The sequence below is a fragment of the Phalacrocorax aristotelis genome, chromosome 18 (assembly GCF_949628215.1).
Source record: "Phalacrocorax aristotelis chromosome 18, bGulAri2.1, whole genome shotgun sequence".
NCBI lineage: Eukaryota > Metazoa > Chordata > Aves > Suliformes > Phalacrocoracidae > Phalacrocorax > Phalacrocorax aristotelis.
In genome coordinates this window covers 8,149,421-8,167,966 of record NC_134293.1, presented here as the reverse complement: position 1 = coordinate 8,167,966, position 18,546 = coordinate 8,149,421, and the positions used below count along the sequence as shown (strand labels likewise).

General features: G+C 42.7%; 1 protein-coding gene across 19 annotated transcripts in view; it reads left to right on the top strand.

Moving 5' to 3' along the window:
- CUX1 (cut like homeobox 1) overlaps positions 1 to 18,546 on the top strand; it is a 283,415-nt gene that overhangs the window by 220,833 nt on the left and 44,036 nt on the right. For 11 of the 19 annotated variants that reach the window (XM_075113236.1, XM_075113229.1, XM_075113231.1 and 8 more), the window contains 2 exons: positions 13,205 to 13,507; positions 18,276 to 18,464. The exons of 2 other annotated variants lie outside the window; for them this stretch is intronic. In XM_075113236.1, coding sequence (XP_074969337.1) covers positions 13,205 to 13,507; positions 18,276 to 18,464 — 492 coding nt within the window. Of the gene's footprint in view, positions 1 to 13,204; positions 13,508 to 15,312; positions 15,376 to 18,275; positions 18,465 to 18,546 lie in introns of all 19 variants that reach the window. 6 more of the 19 variants (XM_075113225.1, XM_075113234.1, XM_075113226.1 and 3 more) reach the window with 1 other exon arrangement.

Sequence of the window (18,546 nt, the reverse complement as noted above, 5' to 3'; positions counted from 1 at the left end):
GATTAAACTTGCAGAAGATGACTCCATCCTCATTGTGGACATATCTTTACTGTTATAAAAATGCTAAAGTAAAATATATAATCATAGAGTGAACACTATTTTCCAGGCAGATATTCCTTGCGGCTGAATTACAATGACAAAGAACCAACACGCTTTTCATATTAACATGGCAAAGAGGAGACTCATGCTGGATTCTGAAGACAAATTTAATTCACTCTGAAGTGTGGTTATGGGTTCATAGCATTCGTTTTGGAGAAGTTACCCAGTGAAGTTGCAGCTATGTTTTATTTCTGTGGTTAATTTGGGAATGCGGGTCCTTTATGCTCACTCCCTTTGGTGTGTGGGAGAAGGTCTCCAAGCAGGGGCTCGTGTGCAGCTCTGCAGTAGCATTTAGCCAGGCACACTAATGCCTCATTCTCAAAGTCTTAATTTTTAAAAATTAGAAGTAATGAATGAATATATTTTTAAGCTGTATGAAAAAAAGAAACTTTCCTGACCATTATTGCCGCTACGCTTCTCAGGTAGTGTATAGGAGTACCAGTTAGCGTAAGAGTTGCTACAAAGTGGATGTATTTTTGTGACTGTGTGCTTCCACTGTAACTTCAGCATCAATCTGAGCATGGAACTTCCTTGCGCTCTCTTCAGGCCTTGTTTAAAAGAAACCATGGCTGTTGAATATTAGAGTTCCATAAATTGCACTCTTCAGCATTTCATTACTTATTACCTCATTTCATTAATTACCAAGCATTCTCTTTTCCCTCTGCTTGTGCATTTGGAGATGAGCAGCCTCCTTTGGGGAGGGGGCCCACATTACCTCCCCTCCCTGCTTCCAGGCACAGGGGGCTTCTCCTGCCAGCTGCTCACCACAGAGGAGCTGGGTGGAAAATCATGAGCTGATACGTTAGAAGGCCAAATATAAAAATAACTGGAGCAGCACTGAAATGACTGAAACGCGAGCGAGGCCGTCGCAGTCGTGCCGCGGCGTGGGAAGACCAGGCAGCTCCGGGGAGGGGGTGTCAGGAGCCGGGGTGATGGCCGGGATCTGTCCCCTGTGGGCTGGCAGCTGCAGAAGGGGTCGGAAAGGCTCTTCTCCAAAGGGAGCAGATATTTTTCTGTTGGTAATAGGAGGCTCTGGCAGCTGGCAGAAGCTCATGTTGGTCTTCTGGTTGCTTGTGGGAAAAGGAGGGGGCTGCAGGTCCAGCCCCCGTGGCCACGTGGCTGCCACCGGTGAGATGGAGACAGCCATCACGCCCTCAGCCATCCCGGGCAACAGCCCAACCGCTGCTCAGCAGATCACAAAATGTTCCTCCGCTGGATGAAAATTACCTCGCTTTCAATTCAAAGAACAGATAATAGGCTGTTTTCCTCCCAAAATACTGGAAAAAAGGTGTGCTAGCACTGAACACCATGCGAGTTGTTATTCCCATCTTATAATGGGGATGGAGCTACGAGGCAGCAGTCTTCTCCAGCAAGTACCTCTGAAACAGGGAAATAAACAGCCTGTTAGACTCTAACAATGAAATCCTCTTCTGATTTGAGAGTTACATATTACTTGATAGCAAATAATTCCCAAGTAGGGGAAAAAAAAAGAAAATTACCAGAAAATTAATATCTTCTAAGTTACCTTGTAGCCTGACGTTCGCATTAGGGTAGGAGGGAAACTGATGACTTTGTCTCACCCAATTTGATGGGTATTGGAGGTTTTTAAATTTGCCAGCAGCCATCCAGAGAAACGGCAAATGAAAAAATCCAGTGATTATTTTAAATCTGATGAGAAACACAAAAGCAAAGTGGATTTGAGATCAAATTTAAATAAAAGTGAAAATAGAAAAATATCCAATTAAAAAGCCGAATGAAAGGAGAAAATGTAATGACAACAAGAAACGTAAAATAGGGCTGATAGTACATGTCCCATATTTATACTTGTCAAAGATAGTGCTGAGAGCAACTTGCAAGATACGTGTTTCTTTGGCTGTATCTGTGATGCCCTATAGTGGGGTTGAAAAGAGTGATTGTTCCCCAGAATAGTTTGGGCACTGTTTGATACTACTTATTGGCAAAACCTGAGCTTGACAAAATACCCCCATGTTGCTGTCAGTGCTCGGGGTCTCTCTGCTGAGCCCATCCCAGGGCAACAAGCTGCTTTGGAGAGTAACGTCCCTGCGAGGTGTTCTCACCAGCTCTCCTCGCGGGAAGCCCGGCCCCACTGCAGAGCCTGGCCAAAACACCCTTCTCTGTCGGGTGGCGTGAGATGGTCCCCTCCGGTGTCTTCTCCTGAGACATCCCCCTTTCCTTTTTGCTTGCCGAAAGGAGGCTGGGCTGGGTGCAGAGACGGGAGCTGCCCCCTCCGGCTCCTCTCCGCCGGGGTGGCACAGGTGAAGGAGGTGTGAGAGCAGCTGAGTGTAGCCACGGTTGTGTTTTATGTCTGTTTCTCTCTTTCGCCCCTCTGGAACTTGGGTCCTAAAAATAGTGCAAGTTTGAACTGGCAGATGTTTCATTTGTCCTTTCCGAGAGGACCAAAATTAGCCTCTCATGTGGCACCTAAATAAAGCAGCTTAACTGCCTTTATGCGAACTTTGCAATTACTGTCTATTGAAGTTGCATCGTTTCGTTGTGTTTGGTGGGGAAGGGTGCTATGTAAGCAACACCGGCACCTAAAAAGCCACCAGGCCTTGACAGAGAAAGGGTGAATAAGAACCAGCCAAATTGTTTTGTTTGGGGGTTTTGGTTTGTTGGGGTTTTTTTGGTGGTGTGTTTTGTTTGGGGTTTGTGTTTTGTTGGTTTTTTTTTTACTTTTTCTAATCTGAGGCAGGTGGTTTTTTCCCTAATGAAGGTCTCATTTTAAAAAAAAAGAAAAAAATGGCAAAAGTAACTTGGAAATGCTCAGAGAGCTGTCTATTGCAAAGGTAAAAAAAAAAAATCTAACAAAAGGACAGCAACGGTTTCGCTAATTTTCAGAGAAAAATCTGCACAGAATGCCTGAAGCTGGGTTAGCAGTGGGACTCCCCAGGGGCAACAGAAAGATGTTATAATCAATTACCACATCATAACACTGATGTATGATAATTACTGAGTGTTCCTCCTGAGATAGTGCAGCATTTGGCTGGGATGCGGCTCTTTCATGGTCCACTGCCTGATTAATATGCAAATAATAGGCTGATTGCATGATGAATGCAGAAAATGAGTTCGCTGATAACGTGAGCACCGAAGCGGGAAGATGATAAATTACTTTTACTGACTGTCCTACATTAAGTACCCTTTCTCAACAATTTTATCACAAATTAAGTAAAGCAGTATGGAGAGATTATGAGGATGTGTAAAATAATGTACCTTAATAGCTTTTATAATATTGTTGCGTACAATGTAAATGTCATTTTGTTTCAGTACTTTAGCCTGTACTCCTCCCGAAGAGGAGTGCATTTAGTAAAGCAATGTTCAGGGTCACTCTTCTTCGACTGCTTTCTTCTAAGACGAAGAACAACCCACTGTGCCGCGGATGTTACATAGGACTTCTCCATTGGGGAAGGCAGGCAGTCATTAGCCTTGGATCCGTCCCATATGTATCTTGCCCATAGCAAATGAATGTCCACATTGTTTAGGGGGGGAGATATATTTAAATGCAGTACACAGTGCATATATGGATTCTGCTTCATACTCTTGTCTGGAGCAGAGGCGAGGTTAAAATCTCAAAGGAGGAAGAAGAAATACCTTCACACTCAGGCTTATGTCAGAGGAGGTCAACAAACAGTCATAAACATGGTAACACGTTAGTCTCTAATCGCAAGGTCAGCAAGTCAACAAAGACACCATAAACTGCAGCAGAACCTCTAAAAGCTTTAACTCAGTTTTCCAAAAGGTATTGTGCACGCGTTTATTTTGATTATACTAAGAGTACAACTATGTGGCGTTGTGGCACCTTGATTGATTGCTCTCGTGACATATTTGTTTTAATATTCAGAAAATCCCTAATAAAGTTTCTGCACACAAGCTGTTTTAATAATAAGGTTATTGAAAATATTTTCCAGCAGTTATTTCTAAATATTGACTTCTGACTGAGTTACGGAAACACAGAAAAATCTGAATATTAAATAAAGATTAGCAGAATGGAGCAATGTTTTTTAAGGCATCCATGATTTTGCCATTAATCACCTAATTTAAAACCTGAATTCTGTTCAGAAGGGATTTTTTAATTGTTTAAAGGTGATATGTAGAAACAAAAAATTGTCATTCAGCACTCTTCAATGCAGAGACCCTACTTTTGGCTCGAGAAGCTGTGCATGAGTAGGTCGGCATTTGAGGAGATTCTCCCTACGTGCTTGCTGTGTTGTTTACCTTTTCCGTAGACATCCACTTCTGGTCAATGAGACTGGGAGAGGATTTTGCTGACCTGAGCATCGCTCTGGTGTTTCCAGGTGTGTCTCTACATCTAGCAAAAATAATTCTAAAGTTCCTTTTGTTTCCCTTTCATTTGTTGTAAAATAATGCTTAAAATCACGGCTACATAGAGACCTCGTGTTTCCCTATAGGTGTTTCAAAAGTGTCCCTTAACGCTACTTATATGAGAGTTTTATCAGGTGGTGCAGTTTCGTCGGGGTTGGCGTGTCTGTTCCAAAGTCTGATAGATCTCACTGCAACTTTTCATTTTAATTAACTCCAGTTTTATCTTTCTGCATGAGATTCTGGACATCCTGGATGGTCAGACTGCCCTTCCATAGCAACCCGTACTCCCCATCCAAGCCCATGCGCGCTACAGCAGGGTACCAAGTCCTCCTAACTACAGCCAAGTACCAGAGTCCTCCTAACTCAGTAAAAGTTTGATGGTTTGAGTTTGTGCAGCCTTACAGTTGTCCAGCTCCCTGCGAGGTTGCTGAGCCGTTCCTCCTGTGTGAGTACCTGGACTGGCCTCCCTGCACCCAGGTGCAGCACGGTGCATGTACGGTGCGGAACAGAACTTTTCAGCTATTGAGGCATTTTGCACTAGTGGGACACAAAACACCTCTTGGGGAGCGATAAGGCACTTGCTGATTGAACGTGTGGTCTTGAGGGATTTGTATAAGGGGCTGCAAGCGTTCACCAGCCAGGGCATTCAGTGATACCTTCCTGCAGCGGCCAGAGAAAAAGAGGTGAGACCCAGGCGATGGCATTGGCGTCCTCCACGTGGCAAAGGCTTTGGAGGAGGCAGGTGCAGGGAGGAAGATCAGACCCGATCGAAGGTTGTGCGCTGAGCAGTCCCCTGCCCTGGTTCCTTGCGGCATCCTGTCCAGAGGGAGCAGGCATAGATCATGCAGGAGCTAGACATGCCTCTGCTTGGTTATAAAGTTGGTTGGATGGCCCTGGGCACAGGGTGTTCTTCAGTTGTCGTTCCGCGAGCAACACTGAAATCACAAGGCTGCCCTAGGACTTTCCTCATTATGCTAACACTGGGGCTGGCATAAAAAAACCATCCTTCTGCAGATGGGCTTGCACTGCAGATGGGATCAGGAAAGAGGCCCAGACTCCTGTTCTTAATCCCTTCACCCACACTGTTGCAGGTATAGTGGCAGTGGGTGGCTGTGTTTCAAATCTGGTGCACAGATTTGATTCTCTTGTGGTTCAGTGTCAGGCAAAAATGGAGGTGAAGGGTGGAGCCAGGACAGGAATACCTTAAACTGATACTGATGCCAGTTCTTGGCTATGAGAAGTTGCAGTCTTAATCTAGGTTTGGGGGCAATAGTGGGATTTCCAAGACTGTCTGAGGCATTTGTGGTTGTGCTTTCATTGAAAGGAGAATTGGTTGCCTGACTACTTTAAGTGCTTTTAAATGTCCAGCTGTAAATCTCTCTCCATGAGTCTATCGCCAGCTCCCATCTTATTTGCTCTTTTCTGAATTTCATTTGATTTCTCCAGCTCCTTCTGGTTTCTAGGGTGGCTGAAAACATACTTTTTAAATACAAGTGCAAAGCTAACATAATTATTGAAAATGCAGCATAAAATTGCGGCAAAATGTTGTAATTCTTTGACAATATTCAGAAGCAGGTTTTTTTCAGGTACTTCTAACATTTACCTTCATCATTCAGATAGTTTTAAGTGCTCCATCATCTAACATACACTCATATGCAGAATGGGGACCTTTATTTTTAGTATTGCCCCAGTAATCTCAGAGTTAACCAAAGCTGGTTTCCTCCCCTTTCAGTGCAGACACGCATACATCTGCACACTTTCCTAAAGGGGTTTTCTTTGATCCCTCCCCCCCTTCCACATAAAATTTCCCTCTCAGCCAAGACCCAAAATAACATTTTCCCCGGAGTTATAATATTTGCAAAAGAAACAAACAAAATCTCCACGGTCATAGTGGAAATCTATAATTGTAACTATACCAAGCACTTGCAACTATAACGGCACGTACCTACATGCTGTACATCATTATATGTGCGCACTGTAGGGAGGTTTGTGTACTCCCTACATATAACTGTGGGAGTTCATAACTGTAGGGAGGATCGTATTTTCATAAGCCACATTAATTTGCAAATTGTGAATAGGCAAGGTTCACTCAAAGTAAATCCACCAAAACGACTACCTGTGAGGAAGCGTTCAGCTTTCGCAGGTATTTTCTCCTAATTAGTCAGAAGAGGGACGTATCGCAGTGCTGCTCCACAAACGCGCTCCACCACTGTTGGCGAGGGGGGTTGTTACGGTGCTTTAGAAGATCCTGCAAAAAAGCTGTTACTAAAGGAAAATTAGATGGAGGGTTGGAGAGCAAAAATCTCTCCCTGAAACTTTCAGACCCTGGGAAACAGTGTGATGTGTTTGTCCCGAGGATGTTGCCGTTGATCAGCTGCGTGATCAGGTCCTGATTCTCGGGGCAGCACACCCTGGTTTTTGGTCTACAAATTGCATAGAATGGGCAGCATAATCATCAGGAGGAAACAGAAACTAATCCAGTCCCAGTATGAGACACTTTGATCTCAGGCAACCTGCCAGGTCTGTTGTTGTCCATTAACTCATCTGCACGAGGAGGTAAATGCAGGCCCTGAAGTAGCAAATGCTCTTTTAAGAGGTTGCCGAGAAATCTCCTGTCCACATTTGTCTGCTTTCATCTTCCGTACTAATTCGCCGTAACGGGAATGAGCAGAGCACGGGATGCTTCGTTGCCTCCCTGCTCCGCTGTGCGCAGGACGTGGCGACTCTCGTTGTTCCTCGATAAGGAACTTTGAATTTGACTAGTTTGGCAAAGACCCGAAGCCTGAGCTTTGGACATTACGAAAAGTGGTGCATCAAACCAGGCGCCAGTTAAATCATGTTTGGGTTCTTGTCGGAATGTCACAGAGTACCCTGTCATTTTGTTTTAGCAACTTGTCCTTCCAAATGCGCAGTTCGCCTTATGGCATGCCAGCAGTAAAAATGTCACTTACAATAATTACTTTTTGGTGAAAATGCTTGCTGACTTCCTACCTTCAAGCTGTTTTTTACACAGTGGGGAGATAATAAGAAATGACTTTATCCTGACTGCTCAAATGAACACTAAATGGAATTTAGGTTATTATTACTGCAGATAGAGGACTGTGTATTGAAATTTAAATAGTGGATCAGATAAACTACAGAGATTTGTCTCTGAAAATTATAGTGGATCTGCTTTTTCAATCCACTTTGAAACTTAAGGCAGCTGTTGTCTGCCTGCTGTCTTTAGAATATAGTATTTTTCATAATCCTTTTAGAGGCCTCTGAATACCTTTGGTGTTTTGCGTGGTCTTCCCCATCTTCTCCGTGTTCTGTACCTCGTTCCCCGTGAGCCCTTTTGCAGCTTATTAGCTAAGCTTGTGTTTGCAACGAAGGCTGGGCAGTCTTATTCTCACAGCAGTTCCCGAGCTGCAGAAGCACAGTGTGCTCTTTATAGGCAGGCGAGTATGCTGGGAGGAGAGGCTCGGTACGTTGAGCTCTTGTTTTGTGCTTGCGAATTCAGGTGCTCTTGTTCGAGTCTTTGAACTTTTTATTTACAAGCAGGCAATAAAGTCAGTTTGCTGCCGTGGCTGTAGGAGTTGAGGCGGGGTCTGAACAAAAGTGGCAAACCTGCGGCTCTCAAAATTGTATAGGAAACTTCTCTGGAGGAATCTGCCCGTGCTGGCAGACAGCAGCATGATGCCTCTGGGACTGGTGAAACCATATCCATGTCTCAACACTGCTCCGTCATCTAGATACCTCTGTTGAGGGGGATACATCCGGGACTGGTGTCAGGTCACGTTGACATCTGTGATTTTCTGGGGAGGTTGTTGCAGACGTCACCTGCAAGTCTTTGCATCTGCAGCGTCCTGAGCTTCAGAAGGAGCATCCAGCTGAAGTGTGCGGTGGATCTGAGCTATACCAGTGCATTTGTATGGAGGGCCGGGTTAGGTTACTTCCTGTGGTCGGAAGAGTTCCTGTACATCGTGAAAATGGTCCTTCTTGACCAGTGCCCTGCAGTTTTGCAGAATATAATTAAACGTTTCTGACTGCTGAGTTCATGCAGCTGAGCAGGTGACGCTCAGGAGTGCTACAGGAGGGAAGCCCAGTGCAGCCTATGGTTCGTTACACCCTATAGAGATTTTGTCACGTTCTAATGGCAGAACATGATCAGACCTCGTAGAGGAATGTGTCAGGCTAATACTGTGTTGGGGGAAGTGTTTCCAGGTAATTTGCAGGCCACCGGTGGAATAATCATAGTCCAAAATGTTCTAGAGCCAGTGTTCAAGCAATTCAGGACCCAGGATCCAGTACTGGGGACCTGACCCCAGCATGGGGGTGGGAAATCCTGTAGATGGAGAAGAGTAAGAAAATCTAATGTTAAGTTTGGGGAAACCACCATAAACAATTAACTGAGACTAGAACTCTGTTTTCAGACTTTCTCGCATTTTCTAAAACAGTGTCGTGATAGAAGCTATGGGGAAGGTGTAGAGGATGGATGGGACCAAAGCATCATTTGGCTTCATCCATTGTGCTGAGGAGCGCAGGACCACAAAAGATGTTCTGCGTTCACATAATTAAGGCAAGGTCAATTTGTTATGGTTCTCAACCAGTTTTGTAAAACGCTCAGACAGACCCTAGTACTGTATATTGAACTGTTGGCAAAGTTCGTTTAGTTTCTTAACTGATAACTTCTAAGGGGTGGGGAGGGGAATGGGCAAGCTGTGATGGTGGTTGGGGGTTTTGTTGCAGTAAAACGGTCGTTCAAGCAGCAGTTTTTTGTTGGGAAAATCGTATTTTAAAAGAAAACAGAAGGTATTTGTATAATGTTGACTTTGTTTCCATTCGTTTATATATTTTCATTTGAGATTATGCATCCCTCTCTAGTATTGTAGTAGGGAAAAACAAAATAGAAGAATTTCCTGACTTAAGAATAGGGCCCATGTGTTCTGCCAGGAGTGATACGCTCCCAAGTACGGCTCCCTAGCGTTCGCAAACTGCATCAGATGTATTTGTCGTTACGAAGACATACTTGCTCTCAAAGTCTTGAATGCTCCCCTTCACTGTATGGTCATCGCTCTCTCTTAGCTGTTTTCATCAAGTCTGAAATAGCCAGTGTCGGTGTTTCAGTTGTCTTCACGTTTTTGCTATGAAGGGAGGCCAATTGCACTTGCCAAATATTTCAGATTGTTGGCTGATTTATGCAGACATCACTTCCTAGTACTTGATTTGCATTTGATTATTATTTTCTGTGCTGCATATTTGAATGTGCTTTTAAAAATTGGTCGGAAGTGCCTAACATCCCTATACCCTAGGCGTATATTTTGAATTAATAAAGTAAAAAGTGCACAGTAGAGCCTTTGACGTTTTATGACTCAGTTATATTTGCAGCTTTAGAAGATTTGGATCACTTCAATGCATTTATGATGTATCTGAGTCTTTAATGACATTTGTCAACATTAACCCGTAATTTTGCAAAAGTTACACCAGTTTCCCGATTACTTAAAATTGTCATGTTAAACTGTGTCTTCATCACATGCTCGGGACCTAATAGACACCATCTTTCCACCAAGTTAGTTTGGGGAGACCCTGTATCTCCCATCCCCTATAAGGCGCAGGGCATGGCGGATGTCTTTTGTACCTGAGACTTAAAAAATCCCAGGTTCTGCAGTGACCTCGTCGCTGGTGATGCTCATAGTGTCTCCAGCTGTTTACTTCTAGCACCTTATTTTTGAAGCTTTTGGGCTCTTGCTTCAGGTTTTAAACTGAATAGAGGCTGTGGGAAAGCAAAATGCAACACCCCTTTGGTATAGCAAAATTTATCTGGAATTTATTGAAGTAACTTCATCAATCAATGGTGGCCGTGGGGTTTGCAGGTTGTACTGCCTGCTGTAATGTGGTTTTTACATTCATACTGACAAAACGATCTCTTCCTCACTAAATACAAATGCGTAAGCATTTGGTGAACATCACTTATTCACTCATAAGAAACTGGATCGCTCCTAAGTTAGTGCTGTTCTTCAGTGCAGTCTGGGGTTAAAAAAGCAGAACACATCTTAAAGAAATAAGCTTTCAATGTATTATTTTAATTGGAAATGTTCAATTGCTACTTTGGAAATCTTAATATCTATTTTTCAGATGTCCTGAATTTGTTTCTTTGTCCTGTGAGGAACTTGAGAGAAATGAATACAGACAAATTATTTCATAAAACATGCGAAATGGCTGTGGATTGACAGTTAAATCTGTAATAGTGAATACATTCAATTTTCCCCTTTGTTCTGTCAGCAGTCACTTGTACTCTAAATGTCTATTTAATTTTTTAAGTAGATTAACAGGAAATGTTTGCATTATCTGATTATTGAATTGACTTTTCCAAATAATGGATCTTTTCCTCAAATATTTATGTGATCTTGAAAACGTTTTTCCATAAGGGAAAAATGCTAAAAATGAATGGGGAACATATTTTGAGTTATTTGTAGTATATGCGCATAATGCCTCATCTGAAATCACTACACACTTTCCTTTCGTTGGGGGAAGAAAAAAGCAGTTTGTCATCTGTACTGCCTGCCAAAATTAGATTCAGATAATCCTACCTTTTTGAGTAAATAGGCAGCAGATTGGTCTTAAAAATGAAATTCAAGTAAGCTCTTGATATGTGATATAAAAAATAAATAAGCTAATATGTGAGCAACATAGAGCATTTCAGTGATAGATGATAATATAGATTACTTTTGTTGTTTACATAATTAGGCTGGGCAGGGAAAGGAGAGGGAGAAAGAAGCATTAGTAAATGCTTTTGTTTAGTCCTGTGTGGTTGGGGGGGGGTTATTTTGGATATTTTCTGCACTCCGTGTGCGCATGTGGTTTGCTGTGCACGGATGAGGAATTGTATAGGAAATTTGCAGCTGCTCTAGTTATTCAGTAAGATTTGTATAAGCTGGCACAAGGGACAAAATTAGAGGGAACTTGAACGAGCGCCGTGCAGTTTATTAACTAGGCAGCCATAATTTTGACCTTGCTGTGGGTTAAAGGACACAGACCTGAGAAGAAATCTGTTTATCATGTAGGGAATTCATGCCATCCCTGACAGTGTACAGTGAACAAGATGGATGATCTGCCAAATTGGTCCCTCGCATGGGTGAATCAGGGCAAATTTACAGTACAATTCCTTTGCTGCTCCTGATACAAAAATAACATTTGCTGGGTTTTATATTCAGTTGTATGATGACCTAGGGTGAACAGAGAAAAGAAACAAGATTTGTAGGAGCCCGATTGCTTTAAAGATTTATATGCGCCTTGCTTTCCTTTTATGTCTGCCTCTTTTGCATCCTTCATAAAATGCTAAGGAAAAAGTCCAATTGCTTGGTTTGAGAGAGCAACTTTATGTAAGTGTGTCAGGGAACCTCTCTCAAATGCAGCTTCTATTACCTTGAACAACACAATTATACTGTGCATCCTGCTTCATTTGAACCCTACTTCTACTTAAGTAGTATTTTCCTTTAGTATTTGGGGTATGTTTCCGTGCTACACAAGCTGCGTGTTCTGCAATGATTTGACAGTATTCTGGATAACAAAACAAACTTGAAAAAACAGTGAAATTTGCTATTAGCCATCGCTGTGGTAGTGATGGGACCTGACGCCGCAGAGCGAACCGCTCTTAGTACAGTTGTAGTGCTCAGGAAAACACAATTCTGTTAGAGGAACTAAGTTTTTGATGTAGACTGGCCTCAATCTTGTATGATTGAGAGCATTGTAAGCTCCCTCAGAGGTGTTGAGACGAATCCACTGATGTATGAGTTTGAGATACATACGATTACCCGTGTCAAGTAATGAGATGCGAGATAGCAAGGAGGAGGAAGCAGTCCCACAAAAATGGGAAAGAACTGTGAATGGAGAAATCAAATGTGCTCTTTTATCTTTTGAAGGGAATTGTTCTTCTAAACCACATTGTCTACGTGTTGTTGCTTTAAAAAATGTTTAGACTGTACTTGTAGATGTCTGGATTTTCTGCATAAGCTCAGTTGGTACATTCCGTTAGAGATAAACGTGAATTTATTAGGGGAAAACAACATTTTGTACAGAACCTATTTTTGTTGGCAAATTAACAGACTCAGAAAGCTTTCTTTTAAACAAAGCATCACAATAACAGATTTGGGTGTCTCCTGATCCACTAGCTATCTTTACGTCAGATTCTCAAACATGTTAATTAATACAACATAATTACAAACTGTATTTTAATCTTGTTAAGCTATTTCTGGGCAAAGAGAAGTGCAAAAATGCGATGCGAGTGATAAGAAACAATATGAAATCAGTAACACTCTCAAGATATAAAGTTGTATCAGTTACAGAAAAATCCATCCTTGACACTACAAAATAGTGGCTGAGGTTTTTACAAGTCACAGAAGGAGGCTTAAACCAGTCTATAATGGTAGATTTAAGAGTATCCTTATATATGAAAATGTTCTGGAAAGCAAAACTATGAGATTTCCTGACCAAGGAGATTTCTTGCAACCTTAAAGACTATTGCACTTCATTTTTTCCTGATTTTTATTTTTATTTGTACATCTTGTCTTTTTAAGAAAGCAGAGATGACTCAAGATAAAATCAGAAAATAATTCTGTTTTTAAAAAGAGGCTTTTTAGTAACCAAGTCATAACAAGTAGCATTTTGCATACTTAGGCGTTTCTTTAAGAGGTAGAATATAAATGAGAAGGAAAGTTAAATATCCTGCAATCAAAACATTACGATTATGCTAAAATGGGGACTTTTTTCTTTTCTTTAATTACAGAAAGCACTCCAAAGACTTCTGCCAGTTGCAGTCCTGCTCCTGAATCTCCTATGAGTTCCAGTGAATCAGTGAAAAGCCTGACTGAATTGGTACAGCAACCCTGTCCCGCTATAGACACAAGTAAAGATGGCAAATCCCAAGAATCTAGCGAGCCGCCTGCTTCTGAATCCCAATCTACAACACCTTTGCCACTGTCGGGCCACTCGGCACTCAGCATTCAAGAACTGGTTGCTATGTCCCCTGAGCTGGATACGTATGGCATTACCAAAAGGGTCAAAGAAGTGCTAACGGACAACAATCTTGGTAAATTGCTTTATTCTCATTTCTTGACTGAAATAAAATGAAAGTGTTCATACTTTTAAGCGATATTTCAGTAGACTTTTACAAGAATACTTGGGTTTGATTCTTGCCTAAGCTTTAATCTGTTAAAAGAGACTTTTATTTTTATTTAAACCACTGTAAAAACCCCTTCAGGTTGTCACACTCTGCTTAAAATGTCATCATACCCTTGCTCTTCTTAAGCTCTGCTCCTGCCTCGCAAGCCAGATACTGCTCCCACCTCCCTAAATACAGTCACTCAGGCTGTCAAGAAGACCAAAACCCCGAAGCCAGTGAGATCCCTCCTTGAGAAATGCTGTTTTCCCCATGCGTATAGATTCAAGGCCCCAGCATTTTAGGCATAGGTGAAGTAGAGGAGTCTGGCATGATTGCAGAGGGAGGTGCATCACACGCAAAAGCATAGTGTACCTGTAGAGCTAGGAGGGTAAATTCAGACTCAGTTCAGGTTGTAGATAAGTGTGTGGGGCCATTGGGTTATTTTGCTTAGAGATGTGCAAAGCTGGGACTGCATTGGCTTTCACATGAGTTTTTGGGTATCAAATTGAGTGTAATGTTGACATGGCTATATATTTGGAATAGTCGAAAGGAATAACCTGATCTGAGTACGGGAAATCCACACTTAATACTGCCACTATGCCTCTAAATCAGTAGTTCTTCATATGTGTTTAACACTTGCTTCCCTCACAAGGCATTGGGAAAACTTTAGGAGTCCTTTGAAGTCTCTAGTGGGAAGGCAGTAAGGCTGCCCCAGTGTTACCTGCATGTGCTTATGGGGCTTAGCATGGGATTCATCTTCCCTGCATTTAGATGTTCAAATAGATGTCTGAGATCACAGAGTCCCAGGTGGGAGGGACCTCAGGGATCACCTAGTCCAACCTTTCTAGGAAGAGCACAGTCTAGACAAGATGGCCCAGCACCCTGTCCAGCCGACTCTTGAAGGTGTCCAACGTGGCCGAGCCAACCCCTTCCCTGGGGAGATTATTGCAGTGGTGACTGTCCTCACTGTGAAAAATGTCCCTCTCGTCTCCAATCGGAATCTCTTGTGTCCCTTCCCCCTTGTCCTCTCCACGGGACTCCGTGTAAAAAGGGAGTCTCCGTCTTCTTTGTAGCTGCCCCTTAAGTCCTGGTACGTGGCGATGAGATCCCCTCTAAGCCTGGTTGGGATGAATCTCTCTCCAGAAGCAGCAGTTTCTCTCCATCCATTACAGATGAGACCAAAAAGATAAATTTAGATTTAGACTGCTGATAATACTTAAGTGAGAAGAATTCCATCCATATTATCAGAACATTATGACTGTTTAAGTAAAAACTCCCTTATTTTAGTATGTAAGAAAGCCTTTTTTGCAGCTAGACACAGAATAATGTGTTATTATCTTAGATCTTTTTTTTTTAAAAGGGGAAAAATACTGGGATGGGGGAGGTTGCAAGTACTCTTTTAACATAATTTGGGAAGAAAGAAAGTGAACCCTGATCATGGACATACCCTGCGTGAGATTGTGTTCCACTGAACCCAGCAGAACTACTTGCTCATGCACGTAGACATGGGCAGATTGTGGTTGCTTGTTCAGTGGAGATAATGTAGAGATAAAGCCACAAGTCACGGTAAGGGTTTGCAGGCTCAAGCCCCTAGTTTTTGGGCAAAATACTGTTGAGTGCTGTACCTGCTCTGGTGTTCCGGAGAGGTTTGAAAAAGTATTTTTGTTTGCATTTGCTTTGATGCCATTTTTACTTAGTCTTTTTTATTTCCCATGATTTTTGTTTTCCTACAGTGTGGCTGACAAGCCTAAAAAGCAGCAGAAGAGCCAGGAAATGTGCCCCAAACTCTGCATTAGGTGTGGAACCAGTTTCAATGTCTCCTTTTGCGCCCTCAGTGTGCTAGTGCACCAGATTGACTCGGTGCACACGTTTCTTTGTCTTAGGCCACAGGGCCTTGTGAACCTGTCTTAGGCAACTGGTGGTGGCTCAGTTGTTCCAATATCATCAGCCAATAAAGACCACGGTTGTGCAAAACCACTCAAAGATGTGTTTGGCGGGTCTCTCCTCCCATGCCTTTTAGCATTCGTTCAACAGTCACCATTTTAGCAAGTGATGCTGCCAGCGTTAATACTGAGATGTTGCTAGTATTCCTAGTCCCAAATGTCATAGTATTATCAGTGGTTCCCTGTTGGGCAACATATAACTTAGATACAGAGGGAAGCAAATGCAGTGAACTACTGAAAGGTTGCACTGGTGGGGATTTTGCAGAAAGAGCCAGGACTAACCATAAAACCAGCATAATTTACAGAAAGTTTTGTCCGTGAGGAGCTACATCAGTGGGAACAGGCATGAAGGATATTAGGGAAAAAGATGGAGAGAATTAACAGGAGTTTTAGGAAACCTGTGCTTAAAAATATTCCAGTTATTAATAGCACGCTGATGAAGATGGAGTGTGATACACCTGCTACCTCCTGAGAATGATTTCTCACCCATTCCCCATTAGCCTGGGAGTCTTTCAGGTGTTTTATCCTGGCCTGCCATATCCTGGGATAAAATAAAAGACAAAAACATCTTTAGGTTTGTCCTTAACACCTAGAGAACATGATGTTACCTCCTCCTACATTTGCATTTTTGATTTTTAGGCAGCCGTTTGAAGTTCATTTCCTTCGGCAGCATTGCTGGTGCCTGCTCTGGGCTGCTTGTTTCTGTCCTTTTTGCTGATTTGTGACAGTATTCCTGTTCGTGTGGCCACACGATAAACCAGGCCAGTTGGTCTGGGTCAGAAGTGGCGATTTTGTTCTTGGCAGGTTGGTTTGACTCAGATCAGTTCGCTGCTCTGATTTACTGTGCAGCCCCACAGCGGTTGCAGTGGCCACACTGGCACTGCGCAGCAGCTGTAAGAGCTCTCGCGGCCGCTGGAAGAAATGCTGCTCACATTGCAGCCTGAGCACGGCCTGGGATTAGAAACTGTGGGGAACATTAAAGGAAGGTTATTTACAAAGACAAATTAAAAGATTTTTAAAGTAGCTGTCTTATCTGGCTAGTAGGTGGCAGGTTTAAAGGTAGATGGATAAGGCTTTACTGATGTTTTTAAATACAAAGGCAAACAGGGAGTAGGTTAACTCTGCAATACGCATGATCTAAAATTGGCCCTGAATTACATATTTTGTCTGATTTTCCTGATATTGAGGGTAGTTGAAAATCACTTATTACTTGGGAACTTAAGTGAATTCTGAATTCAGGTTTCTGTTCAGTCTGTAAGGACCATCTTCAGGGTTAGTTTTAGAGTGTATTAGCAGGCTCTGTCATGTTAGCCCTGCCCTTGTTTCCCCTTTCTGTCTTTCATTATCTCTGCTGCTTCCTCCAAAAGCTTTGCAGACCCACCTGCCCCATGCATCTGAATGGGGTGTTGTACAGCTTCTGACTGGTCCCACGTGCCCTCCTCTCCCCATACAGGCAAAAAAAATGGCCAGGCCAAAGGTTTTGGGGTGTTTTTAAAGAGGAAGAGGAGATTAATGGAATTAAGTACACAGCAGGGGTTTATGGAGTAGATATTTTCCACAACCTGTTTCTGCCAGGATCAGATGAGGCTGTGAAGGCAAGAGCTGATGGTGCTTTTGCAAGTACAGGCATGTCCTGCAGAGCTGTAGGAGCACAAGTCCCCATGCATCTGCATTGTCCCCTAGGGATCTGTTTGTTGCCACTAGCTAAGACTGCTGGCATTGCTAGGAAATGAAGGAAAAGCGTTCTGCTTTGTCTTAGGGCATTCAAAAACTATGGATCAGACACGAGACCCTGAGGCCTAAACTTGATAGGCACAGAAAGATCTTAGGGTTACCTTGAAAATACATAATAGCTGCACTTCTATCAGAAATCACTGGCGATGACTCAGATGACTTCAGGCTCTGTCTTGTAACAAAAGCTGTTGCATATCAAGGCAGTTTAGCTTAGGAAGAACACTGAAGGGGTTTAGAAAGCCAGCCGTACAGTTGGGTTTGAGCTGCACAGGCATTTTCCCCAGTCCTTGCTAAGTTAGATCTTAACCATGTAAAACTAGTGTTACTCTTGCACATACAAATGCCGTACATTGAAAAGCATACACAGTTTTACCTTGCTAGACAATAGCATTTTGAAAGAGCACTAAAATTAAGTATTCTTAACTACAGGTACTGTAGGGTTGCTGTAAAAAAAGCTGTTATACTGTAAAATGTGATTATCGCTAGCTGGTAAGACACGGTTAGAACACCACAGATAGTACAACACAGAAAATCTGTGCATGTGTCTTTGAGGACACTTACACGACTATTTCTGAATGGGGGGTTGCGTTGGTCTTGGTTCGTTGGTTGCTTGAAAAGTTTGCGTTGCCCTGCTGGAACGAAGCTGTTGCGCTACCCTCCCGCATAAGAGCTAAGTAGCCTCACTGCTCTCACTAGCTGCCTGCTTAGCTAAAAGTTCAGTTTATTTTTAATCTCATTAATTTTATTTTTTGCACACTGTTTCACTGTAAGGTCCCGGTCCCCAAAGGTATTGAGCTCCCATCTTTGCCACAGTCAGATCCCAAGGATTAAACTAAAGCTCAATATTTACACTTTTGTGGGAGGGGGAGAGCTTTTATTCTTCTAAATGTTTCGTTTGGGTTTTCAAGCGATTCTAAAGTAATAATAATTGACGAATTATCTCGTAGACATGTTGTGTCTTTTTAGTTAGCCTCATCTGTTAGCTGAATGAATTCATGCGATTTTCAATTTCGTATTAGGTCAGCGTTTATTTGGGGAGACAATCCTAGGGCTAACACAAGGCTCTGTCTCAGACCTTCTGGCTCGCCCAAAGCCCTGGCACAAACTGAGTTTGAAGGGACGGGAACCCTTTGTCCGCATGCAGCTGTGGCTGAACGATCCCAACAACGTGGAGAAGCTGATGGATATGAAACGAATGGAGAAAAAAGGTAACCTGGAGCAGACTGCTGACTCATCTTTTCCGTTATTTCAAAGATGACCATGCCTTTTATAATTCTCTGTAAATAATGT